At 48.2% G+C, this 12,859-nt stretch overlaps 1 protein-coding gene across 1 annotated transcript in view; it reads right to left on the bottom strand.

Moving 5' to 3' along the window:
- TECTA (tectorin alpha) overlaps nucleotides 1-12,859 on the bottom strand; it is an 82,989-nt gene that overhangs the window by 33,636 nt on the left and 36,494 nt on the right. The window contains 2 exon segments of the mRNA XM_010830495.1: nucleotides 1,645-2,206; nucleotides 11,443-12,044. Of these exon segments, the coding sequence (XP_010828797.1) occupies nucleotides 1,645-2,206; nucleotides 11,443-12,044 (1,164 nt within the window).

Below are 12,859 nucleotides of genomic sequence, written 5' to 3'. Positions count from 1 at the left end.
CCCTTCCTCCCACCCTCCCCTCCTAATCTACATGAATCCAATTATGTGGAATGTAAACGAACTGTGTGAGCATTAAACGACAATACTGTTTTTGGTTTTTCATCCAAATCTCCCTTTACCAGGATGAAAAGGGATTTTATTCTCCAGGACCCCTGCTGTATCACTTATTTGGAGCTCTTTGCATTCAGCATTCATTTGTAGCCTTTCTCATACAGTTAGGCCTAAAAGAAATTTGCTGTCGCTAATGAGATTGAGATGGGAAAACAGACCCAGGCAGTTTGGCCAAAGACCAATACCAGTTTCTCTTCCCCATTTTTTCCTATTGTGATGTGCTAAATGCAGACAAATTATTCCACTATGTAGTGTATGGGCTGAGAGCTGGAGCTTTGAGGCTGGAAGGTCAAACCCTGACTTTGCCACTGAGATTGTAGGACCTTAGGCAAGTTACTTAACTCCTGTGAGTCTCAGTTTCTCCCTGACTAATTGGGTGATTGAGGAGATAATGTTGATAAAGTGTTTAGCACTGGACTTGGCTCAAAGCGAGCCAGGAATGTAACACCACCACCACTTAACATGCATGGAGTGCACTAGGCTTTCAATTATCTAATTTGATCCTCCTGACGTTTCTGTAGCATAAAGAGTGTAGGCAGCAGCATTATTGGGGAGTGGGGGGGACAAATGACCAGGGAGGACAAGTGAAATGCGTCAAGGTCACAACCATCCTTACGGACAGAGCAAGGCAAGAATCCAGGCGCTCTAGTTCTGCTTTTTTCTTTCTTTTTTCATTGACATATAATCGATGTGCAATATTAATGTTAATCTCAGGTGTATCTAATTCTTTTTCCAATGCTTTCAACATTCTGCTATATTTCATCAATGCAAAAACTGATACACGACATGTGTGCGTGCTAAATCGCTTCAGTCGCGTCTGACTCTTTGTGACCTATGAAATGTAGCCCGCCAGGCTCCTCTGTCCACTTCCTGATCCAGGGATTGAAGCTGGGTTTCTTACATGTCCTGCATTGGTAAAGCAGGTTCTTTACCAATAAATGACATATATGAGTCAAATAGAAAAATATATTAGGTGAAAGCATATAAATTATCAGTACAGTGATGAGTCAGTGAGGTTCTAGAACTATGAACTAAGCAACCTACTATCTCATTCTCCCCCCACTTGTCTTTTGTTAGAATCCTACTGTGTCCTTGCTGAGCCCAAATGTCATGTGGGCTGCTCTCTGCTTTATGTACATTTTGATTCATCTTCAGAGGAATATAAAGGAAGTAAGTGGTATTAATCCCATTTTATAGATAAGAACACAGAGGTTCTTGGAGGTTTGAGCTCTTGCTTCAGATAGCAAACTCAATTCCAAAGGGTAGATCTCCTTACCCCCAAAAAGTCCATATCCTGAGACATCCCTGGTGGTCCAGAAGTTAAGACTCCATGCTTCCACTGCTAGGGGCCTAGGTTCAATTGCTGGGTCAGGGAACTAAGATCCTGCAGGCCACGTGGCACGGCCAAAAACCCCCACCAAAACCGGAGTGCATGTCCTGAAATGGCCCCACTGGATTTGCTCTGACTCCTACTGGGTGACTGGCCCGCCCACACCAATCAAAATGCAAGGAGAGCCCACAGGAAGGACTCACAGCAGGACGTGTAGTTCCTCCAGCCAGTCACCGCGATCCCCTGGGTCTGGCAGGTGCTGGCATAGTTCTGCAGCCAGCTGCAGGCGGTCTGCACAGCGCCCCCATCGATGCAAGAGTCGAAGAGGCAGTTCTTATAGAAGAAAGTGGGGTTGACCTTGCTGTGGCACTTGGTGAAGCCCGCATTCTGGTTGGGGATCAGGCTGCAGAGCTGCTGCACTTTGGAGAAACCTTCCACCTTGGCACAGGATGGGCAGCGGTCACCACAGCCAATCTGGCAGAAGGTGTCCCTCTTCACCCAGCTCTGTCCAAACTCATTGACGCTGGAGGCCAGCAGACCCATGGGCATCTCCAGGTCGTCGTCGGGGTTGCCGTTGTAGCGGCCACACAGGCCGTAGGTGCTGTTCTGCATGCTCCGAGGGACCGTGACGGACAGGAAGGTCTTCCAGTCGTAGACCACCTTTAGCCCAAAGTCAGTTTCCACCACCACGTGGAAACCAAAAGAAAAGATGTTTATCTTCCCTTGTCCCAACTTCAGGGGCAGATAGAGCCGTTCATTGTTGACCTGCAAGAGGAAGCAGGTTGACATAGACAAATCCAGGTGACCCAGACATTCCCCTACCCCGCCCGCCACCGCTCTTTTAATGATTAGTCTCTGAGAGGCAGCCCCAGAGGGGGGTGGAAGCAGGTTGAATCCAATCTTTGTATTTAGTGTCGTTTCTGTCACTCAACTATTATTATTAGGATTTGAACAGACTTAAATGACTATCCTTTGTACATTAATACACCTATTTATTTCAGTGCCTTCTGTTTATAGCGTTATTTCCCCCAGGAGTTCAAATTGTTTTCTCCAAGGTAATGAGAGGGTAATAAGAATTCAATTAAAGTTTAGACTAAAATATCCAAACCTAGAACTCTTATGTTGCTATTTCCAGCTCTTCCATGGACTTATCTTAGACAAGCCTCAATTTATTAAATCCTTCAGGATCTTCTTTTTCCTGAAGAATGACTTGACTCTGCTGGTCCCTCTGCCAAGGATGCTATTCTTTCCCCATCAACATCCTTCTCATCCCCCAGACCCTGCTCAAATGCCAGCTCTTCTATAAGGCAAGATTTTTGGAGCCTGTGGTCAGAATGAATCACTCCCTCGTCTGGGCAACCAGAACAAGTTATTTATACTTCTCTCCTGTTCTTCTGCACCTTTGGCCAAGATCAGGCACGCGTACCTGTTACTGAAGCGCATATGACATCAGCCTCATATTACAGCTGGCTGTCTACACCTCTGTCTCATCTACAGGATTAGGAGCGACTTGAGAGGAGGGACCACACTTTATTGATCTATGCATCCACCTCCCCCCTCGTTCCCCGCTGGGCGCCCACCACAATGCCTCACGTGGAGAGGGTACTTGACACATGTTTCCTCCTGTATATTTTAAGTTGAGAAAACAAGGAAATCTCTGAGCTTCAAACTCCAGAATGGTATGGCCCTTGCACCACTTTGATTCAGATCAGTCAAATCCTGCAGCTTGTGGCTGGGTGAGTGCATGCTGGAAAACAAAGACTGTTGTGAGGGCTAAGAGAGAGCTGATCTTCCTGGTGGAGAGGAAGGTGGCTGCCCTTTGGGGTGGTCTGAGGTTGCTCTCTGACCGGAAATACCTCCCCTTCTGACCTCCTTAATCTCTTTCTCATCTGACACTCCCACCCCCAGCCCAACCACCTTAATTCAGACTCTCATCACCTTCCAACCTTCCACCTCGACTCTTAAACACACCCGCTACTCCTCTCCCTGCCCTGGTCCTCCCCTCTCCTTCATTCACTCTTCACTGCCTCTCCAATATTTTTTAATGCAATTAATACTTAAAACCCTCTCTGCAGTGTGAATGAAATGGGGGATACGCTTAGCACATCTGACAGGGCTCTCCAGGAGCTGGCCCTGCCTCTCAGGCCCAACCCACTCATTTCCTGCACCCCAGCCACACCCAGCACTTCACTGCTCCCCAAACGGACTGAGTTGCACCACTCCACATGCTACTCCCTTTGCTGTGAGTGTGGTGGTGCTTTCTGGGTCCCTCCAGGGGACCCATTCTCAGCAGTTGTGAATGTGGGCTAGTGATAACTCACAGTTGGTCTTGGCCACAGGGAAGCCAGCTGGCCCAGGAGGTTATGACCTCCTATTCCAGCCCTGACCTCACCCTAAGGGCAGCCATTGGTCAATGACTGACCAACACAGGGGATCGATTCTGTGTGTGGGTCACGCACCAGAGTTTCCGGTGACTGTAACTAGTGTCCAGCTTAGACCACATCCTCTCTGAGCTCCCTGCTCCTGGTGTTTCCCGCATTTCCAGGCACCACTTTCTCAGACTCTGCCTCTAGGCGATCAAACCTGAGACAGCACTGATGCTCCTCGCCCATCCCCCATTCTCTGGGGCAATATTCACCCTTCAAATTTCAACTCAGTTATCTCCTTGTCTGTGAATATTTGTCCAGGCAGGACTCACTCACTCATCCAGTAGGCATCAGTCTGGCACTACTGTGCACCAGCCACCGTGCTAAATGCTAGGATAAAGCACAAGGCTCTTTCCCTAGGAGCTCACAGGCATGTGGTCAAGACAAGTACATAAGCAGGTCTGATTGTCTGATAAAAGTTAACAGTAGAGATAAATAGATGCACAGGAACCAGACTCAGCCTGGGAACAGAATCAAGGATACCTACAGAAGATGGTGCCCACACCCAGCTCTGAATGGTGAGTAGTGCTGGCCAGTCAAGACAAGTGAAGAGTTTGGGATTAAAATATACACATACTAGATAACTAGTTAGGATCTACTGTTTAGCATAGGGAACTCTACTCAATACTCTGTAATGGCCTATATGGGAAAAGAATTTACAAAAGAGTGGATATATGTACATGTATAACTGAGTCACTTTGCTGTACACCTGAAGCTAACACCATTGTAAATCAACTATACCCCAATAAAATTTTTAAAAAATACGACTATAGATAAAATAGCTAACCAACAAGAATCTACTTGTATCACAGAGAATTATACTCAATATTCTATAATATACAGAATAACCATACTCAATATTCTATAATGGAAGAGAATGTAAGAAATATATATGTGTGTGTATATCTCTATATACACATGTATGTATAACTGAATCACTTCACTATATACCTAAAACTATCGGAGAAGGCAATGGCACCCCACTCCAGTACTCTTGCCTGGAAAATCCCATGGACAGAGGAGCCTGGTAGGCTGCAGTCCATGGAGTTGCTAAGAGTCAGATATGACTGAGCAACCTCACGTTCACTTTTCACTTTCATGCATTGGAGAAGGAAATAGCAACCCACTCCAATGTTCTTGCCTGGAGAATCCCAGGGACGGGGGAGCCTGGTGGGCTGCTGTCTATGGGGTCTCACAGAGTCAGACACGACTGAAGTGACTTAGCAGCAGAAACACAACATTATAAGTCAACTACATTTCAATAAAAATTAAAAGCAGAACAAAACAACAAAAAAGAAGGAATGAAAGTGAAGAAAAGGGAATCCCAAGAAGAGAGCATAGCCCACGTCAAAGCCAAGAGGAGAGAAACAACCTCATAAATATGAGAAATTACAGCAATATAATGATGCTGGAGCACAAAATGTGACCTTGGGAATGATGGGAGATGAAGATGGAGAGATGGGAGGTTCCTGGACCATGGGGGGCCACGTATGTAATATCCCATGAGATCAAACTTGAAAGGGACTCATTTTGCAAAAAAGTCACCAGTGATCTTAGTAAAAGAACTTCAGTAGCATGATGAAACCAGAGGTTAGACTGGAGAAGTTAAACAGCAGACAGGGGATATGGAAGCAGAGATGACTCCAGGAGTTTGGTAAGGAAAGGGAGCAGAGGGATTAGATAGAAGAAGGATTGGGTTGAACTGGGGTCAAGGTTTGTCTTAGAATAAATACGTTTATGGGTTGAAGAGAAGGACCTAAGACACAGGAGAGGGAGGAGATGACAAATGGGCTGAGAAGGCAAGATAGAGATGGTGCAGGTGGGTAGTGGCCATGGAGTGGGAAGAGATGCCTCATTCTCTGGAACAAGGAGAGGAGGTGAAGATGACGTGGTGATGGGTCATTTTGGTGACAGGGTGGAGGAGGGAAGTGGAGGAGGGAGATCACATCTGGCAGGCACAATTCTCTCAATAAGAAGGCCCAGAGCTCAAGTGACATAGGTTCCATGTAGACCCATAATACAGGTGCTCAAGGTCACTGAGACACGGAGGCTGAAGGGCCTCCCACCAGCCTTGACAACACACGTGAATAAATGAAAGGCTGTGCACCAAATGGCTCACGTGCGCCGGCTGGCGTTTCTCCACATTCTCTTCTCCTGGCTACTGGATGTCAAGCAGGAGGCGACACCTTGGGGAGGTCTCGTACCTGGATTACAACTGAGAGGCTTCGAGAACCTGGGAAAGCAAGGCCTCAACATAAACAGGCCGGCTTGGCTTCTCCCATCTCTGAAGAGCCTGGGAATCCCGCCTCCATCCCTACATCCCTGCCCTGTCTGCCCTTGCGAGTGAGAATGGAGAGAAGGTGGGAGGCCGAGGAAGGAAGGGGTCAGTAAGGAAGCGGTGCCTGATGGACGGAGGACTCGGGCACAGAGGAGGAAGAGGAGGATGAGGGGATCAGTGTGGGGCTATTTGTTTCTAATCTGAGTATCGGAAATAAGGCCACAAACTTGCTTTTCAGTGGAGAGCTTTCCTTTAAATAGCTGGCCCAGACCTGCTGCTGCCTCTTCAGCTGTTCTGAGGTCCCCTCACAGCCCCCCACCTTGCTGTCCCTCTGGGTCTCCATGGACGATTCCTGGTCCTCCTTCTGGGCCTGGCCAATGGACACCTTCAGGGCTCAGCTCCGGGTCATCTCTTCCAGAAAGCCTTCCTTCTCCACCCTCAGGTAGCTCAGGAAACCTGTTCTCTCATGAGAACACCTTCCACCCACACATCACATTTTTCTGGGATTTCACATCATGTTAAAGTTACCTGTGAACACATCTGTCTCACCTACCAGACCCTGAGTTCCCTTAGCACAGGAGCCCTGTTTGACTCGTGTTTCTACCCTCAGGGTTTGGCACAGGACAGACATCAATACAAGCCTGTCAAACACAACTGAGCCACAATGATGTTCAAAGGTCCTCTCTTCTCTGCTGCCCATAGGATGAGCAGTCAGTGATAAAGACACTGGCTGTGAGGCTCCTAAAAGCCTTCCCCTTAGCCTGGACCACTCAGGACCTGGCTGTGTTGAGCCTAGGGGAGACGGAGGACAGGGGCCATCTCTGTGGAGCTCAGGCTGTGGATGGCTGATGCTTGGGCTGTGCAATGCCCGGGAGAGGCCCCCCTCTCCTGCTCACCCCACACCCTGCCTGGTACACACACAGCATGTTTATTTCTAGTTTTCCTCGGCTTAGTGGATTTCCCCATATCCTCCGTACTGCAGGGAAGGAGAGTCGCAGAGGGACCTGGCATCCCAAGGAGTCCCCTCCAGGTCCCCTCTGGTTTTGTGTGCACCCACAGTGACCCGGCTCTGTTGCTGTGTTTTGCCCGGCGCCTGACTGTGCGCTGTCATTATGATGGCCATTATTCTTCTCAGGGAGAGATGGTGACTAATAATAACATCATGGGAAAAACAAATGCAAATCATTGAACAAGCAGATCCTGTAGTGCATGTTAATAATTCAAAGTAAATGCTAAATCCCCCAGGCCCCCTGAGGAAAGAACCTTCAAGCATCCTGAACTTGGTCTTCCTGTCAGAGATTGGAAAGCTATATACTCTGTTCCCAGCTTGGGCATCTTAGGACATCCAGGGACATAGAAAGGCAGGCCGTGAAAAGTGTCCCCTCACCCTGTTAATCAATTCCTCCTTGCTGCCCATGACTTTCTAATTAGTCCCTGTTGTAGACTGAGTTGTGTCCCCCCAAAAGATACACTGAAGTCTTAACCCCCAGGACGTGTGAATGTGGTCTTGCTCAGAAATAGGGTCTTTGCAGATCTTAATTAAGTTAAGATCAGATCACGCTGTGAAAGGGTGGACCCTAAATCCAACGACGAGTGGTCTTAAAAGGAGAGAGATTTGGCGCAGGGGGAAGAAGGTCATGAAAAGATGGAGGCAGAGACTGGAGGTATGAGGCCCCAAGGCAAAGGTCACCTACAACCACCAGAAGCTGGGAGAAAGCCTGGAATAGATGCTTTCCTAGGACCCCAGAGGGACCATGGCCCTACCAACACCTTGATTTCAGACTCCTGGCCTCCAGAGCTGTAAGAGAGTAAGTTTCCGCTGTTTTAGGCCACCTAGTCTATGATGCTTTGTGATGGGAGCCCTAAGAACTAACATACTCTCCCCTCTCCATCTCTTTCTGAGAAGAAGAGACTAGCAGTGTGGTTCTCAAGGCTCTTGACTTTTTAGCCATGAGTGCATCTCAAGAGACATGTGCCTGGAAGGTGAGCTGATCCAAAGAGAGGGAAACACCCAGTGAGAGCGGGGAATCAGACTCTGGGGAGGAGAGAAGGGAGAGCAGAAAAAAAAACAAGTGTCCATGAGGATCTGGTGTCCATATGTGAAGGTAACTGGGTCAGAAAACACAGGTAACCTCAGATGTCTACTTAACTAAACCTTGAGAGTGTGTAATGCAAGGCAGAAAATACAATTTCATAGTACACTGGATGAGACAGGGCTTACGAGCAGATTGCATTTTAAAAGAAGAGAACAACCTGAAAAGTAGAAAGATGGGAGAGCATTAAATGTCACAGGGAGAAGGAATGACATCAAAATTTATAAATCTAAGGGTAGAAAAATATCAGAGGAGGAGCAAAGTACAAATAGGAGGCAGCCACACGGACAAAATGATTGATGTCTTTGTTTTAACACAATTGATGGAAGTGAAGGAGAGAAGTTATTGTAATGAGTGACTTTGACTATCCGGACATCTGTTGGAAAACTTATGTGGCGAAAAGCAAGGCACCTGATATATTCCTAACTTGTCTGGGTGGCAATTCAATCTTCCCAATTGCTGAAGAAGTGACCAGCGGCAAAATGAAAGTCATAGGAACCTTGGAAGAAAGGGCTTATTATGTCATCTGTTTCCTTTATTTGACAAACGTTTTGAGTGTCATGGCATGCAGTATATTCATTTAACATAAAGATGGATTAGGTGTGGTTCCCACCCTCAAGAGGCCCACAATGAGTATTGAGTGAGCCAGATACAAACATCATGGAAAAATGCACTATGATTAATGCCTTCAATGACTGAGGGACCAACTGTTAGAAGGAAACACATAGGGAAACAGTAGGGGGTTTGGGTAAAATATCCGAGAAAGAGAAGAGGAATGTCCATAGTGAGACTTTCATCTTAGGTGCTAAAAAGGCACATTTTCCAGTAAACGTGAAAGAGAAGACAGTTTAAGGAGCAGATGGCTGGTGAGAGCCTATTGTAAAGCACAGGGGAAAAAAAAAGGTACAATCTGTTTTTAGGACATATATTAAGTTAACCTTAAGAATGCATTCCAATATACAGAGGGTACAGACAAATATGTGCTTCCCTGGTGGCTCAGTGCTAAAGAATCTGTCTGCCAATGCAGAAGACTTGAGTTTGATCCCTGGGTTGGGAAAATCCCCTGGAGAAGAGAATGGCAACCCTCTCCAGTATTTTGAGCTTCCTAGGTGGCTCAGTGGTAAAGAATCCACCTACAGTTCAGGAGCTGCAGGAGACACAGGTTCAATCCCTGGGTCAGGAAGATCCCCTGGAGGCAGAAATGGCGACCCATTCCAGTATTCTTGCCTGGGAAATCCCATGGACAGAGGAGCCTGGCAAGCAACAGTCCATGGGATCGCAAAGAGTCAGACATGACTGAGCAGCTAAGCGCAAAGACAAATAGTACTTGATTCCACTTACACGAGGAACCTAGAACAGTGAAATTCATAGAGTCAGAAAGCACACTGGTAGATGCCAGAGGCTGGGGTGGGGAGGGGAGATGGCGAGTTAGTGTTTCAAGGGGCAGAGTTTTGGTTTAGGAAGGTGAAAAATTTGGGAGTGGAAAGTGATGAGAGTTGCTCAACAACATGAATGCGCTTGGTGCCACTGAACTGTACAGTTTGTATCGTTAGTCACCCAGGTGTGTCTGATCCTTCACAACCCCATGGACTGTAGCCCACCAGGCTCCTCTGTCCATGGGATTCTCCCGGCAAGAATCTTGGAGTAGGTTCCCATTTCCTACTCCAGAGGATCTTCCCGACCCAGCGATCGAACCTGAGTCTCCTCCATTGCAGGCAGATTCTTTACCGTATGAACTACAGGGAAGTCTCAAATTGTACAGTTAAGTATGCTTAGAATAGTATGTTTTATGTTATGTGACTTTTATGGCAATAAAAAAAAAAGCTCATAAACCTCTGTTTGTCAGAGAAGAGGGTTAAAGGAAATACTAAGAAAAGAAAGATATCAGCAGAGCTGCCCAAGGAACTCTTTAAGTCAGTATTTGAAAGAGAACATATACAAGAGGAAGAAGCATCTCCTTAGAGATATATTACACCACAGACCTGGGAAGATAGTGTTAGAAGGCTGACATCCTAAGTCAGCCCCTCCAAAATGCTAAAGTAATGGCTTGTTAGTGTCTCAAGTTCTACTTAGGGTGGGCCCTTGAAGAAGGGGTGGCCGGGCTCTTGCTGGGGCCGATGTCCACAGGCTGGACTTTGGAATGCACAAACCTCCTCAACCCCTACCTGCTCCTGTCTTCAAGGTCAATGGACAGAAAATGTGGGGAAAAGTAAGATTATAAGGGAGCCCCTAAGTGCTCCAAATGTGGGCAAGACTCTTGAACTCCCAGGTTACCCGGGAACCAAAGGGAGACTGGAAGAGGCAGAAGGAGGCCCAAGCAGGCAAATGTTTTTATCTCAAAGAAGAGAAGGAGGGGCTTCTCTGATGGTCCAGTGGTTATGAATTCACCTGTCAATGCAGGAAACACTGGTTTGATCCCTGGTCTGGAAAGATACCACCTGCCGTGGGGCAACTAAGCTCATGAACCACAAGTACTGAGCCCGTGCACCCTAGCACCCTAGGGTGCTCCAGAAGAAGAGAAGCCAGCACAACGAGCAAGCTGTGCAACGCAACTGGGGAGTAGCCCCCACTTGCCACAACTAGAGAAAGCCTGCGCACAGCAATGAAGACCCAGTGCAGCCAAAAACAAATAAAATACAAGGCAAAGAGATGGATTAAACAACAGTACACTTGCAGATGCCTAGCCTGTACTACGGAGAAGGCAATGGCACCCCACTCCAGTGCTCTTGCCTGGAGAATCCCATGGGCAGAGGAGCCTGGTGGGCTGCAGTCCATGGCGTCGCACAGAGTCGGACACGACTCAAGCGACTTAGCAGCAGCAGCAGCAGCAGCCTGTACTAGGCGTGCCTTCTCCTACATAGACAGCCACTGCCTGAGGCCATATGACAGTGGTCGAGCTGGGACTCCATCTAGGTCTGTGCTGTCCCCAGCACGCTCTGCTGTGACATGAAAGGCTGAGTTCCTAGAGCTGGCTCTGTCCCTAATTTGGTTCCGGGGACCTGGGTATTTTCCTGTCTGAGGGCTCCATTCCTTATCTGTAAGATAAAGTGACAGGAAATCTGCAGGGCCCTTCTCTGCCCTGACATCCTCTGCTGTTCCTTAGATCCTGGGCCTGCCTGGTTCAGCTGCAGCCTGGCTTGCTGGCCCGGGAGCCCTGTCCTCACATCCCCACGGCTCCCCTGCTGGGGCCCTGCACCCACTCACCAGCACCGTGTGCTTGTAGGCCCTGTGAATCACGATGCTGTAGCCCCACACGGTCACCTCCACCTGCTTGACCCACAGCGCCAGCGATGGATCTCGATCCTCGTTCTTGGCTGTGACGACGAACTTGGGGAACGTGTCTGAGTTCGGCCTGCTTCCTATGGTGCACAGGATGAGCGGGCAGCTGGTCTGGAAGTCAAAGGGGTAGCCATCAAAGGTCAGGTAGTGGCCGTAGCCGGAGACGACGCAGGAGGCGTCAGTGCGGGCCTGGCAGTAGTAGAGGCCGCCTTCCTCCATGCAGTACTCGTCGTCCTTGCAGGGGATGGTCTCACAGTGGATGCTGTTGTCCGTGCCATTGCAGTAGCAGAAGATCTGGCAATCCAGGTCCACCCAGAAGGTCTCATTGGTGGCAAGCTGGTGCCCTTCGAAGTTGCAGCCACACTCGCTCCGGGTGACGCACTGGCTGCCTTGCAGGGCATAGCCCTCGTCACACTGACACCCCTCGGAGCAGGTGTCCACACAGATGGGGCCCAGGGCCAGGGTCTCACAGGTCTCCGTACACGTCATGCACTCCTCGAAATGGCTGTTCTCCGGGCACTCCAGAGCTGAGGGTGGGCAAGGAGAAGAGGGGCTTGAGAAAGGGACAGAGAGTAGAGACAGAGTTTGTGTACACTCATCAGCATGCACGGTGCGTGTGCGTTCACGGGTGTATGCACATGTATATGTGCATGTGTGTGCATGCGTGGGTGTGTGCAATGCACGTGTGTGCCTGTGTGTGCATGCATGTGTATATGCTGCACGGGACTCTTATTTGTCCAGCACAGTGGGCTCAGCGAATGCCATGTGATCAGCATGCCGCCAGCGTCACTGGGGGTGATCCATCCGAGACTCCGTGAGCCTAGGTCATGCGCCCCTAGTGCACTTGATTTTTCACACAGAAGATTCTGGGAGGACAGGCCTCTTCTGAGCACCTGCAACATGCCAGGCACTGTTCTAGGCATTTTAGTGTGACTTTTCCAACAACCTGGACGGTAAGGAAAGTCAAATCACAGTTGTCTTACAGGTGAGGAAACTGAAGTTTAGTGACTTCACTCCGCTGGTAAGTACTGGAGAGAGATTCGAAACTGTGTCTCCTGAATCTAAGTCTCTGAACTCAAAGACTCTGGAAAGAGAGTCCTGGAAGGAACAAATGCTTTGAGGCCACAGAGACCTGGAGGTACCGTCTCTGAGCTTCAGTTTCTTCTTTTATTTTTATTTTATTTTATTTTATTATTTTTTTCCTTCCTTTTTTTTCTAATTTTATTTTATTTTTAAACTTTACATAATTGTATTAGTTTTGCCAAATATCAAAATGAATCCGCCACAGGTATACATGTGTTCCCCATCCCGAACCCTCCTCCCTCCTCCCTCCCCATACCAT

The sequence above is a fragment of the Bison bison genome, unplaced genomic scaffold (genome assembly GCF_000754665.1).
Source record: "Bison bison bison isolate TAMUID 2011002044 unplaced genomic scaffold, Bison_UMD1.0 scf7180017864518, whole genome shotgun sequence".
Taxonomy (NCBI): domain Eukaryota; kingdom Metazoa; phylum Chordata; class Mammalia; order Artiodactyla; family Bovidae; genus Bison; species Bison bison.
Note: the sequence above shows the minus strand (reverse complement) of the source record. Positions and strands in the feature narration are given on the sequence as shown.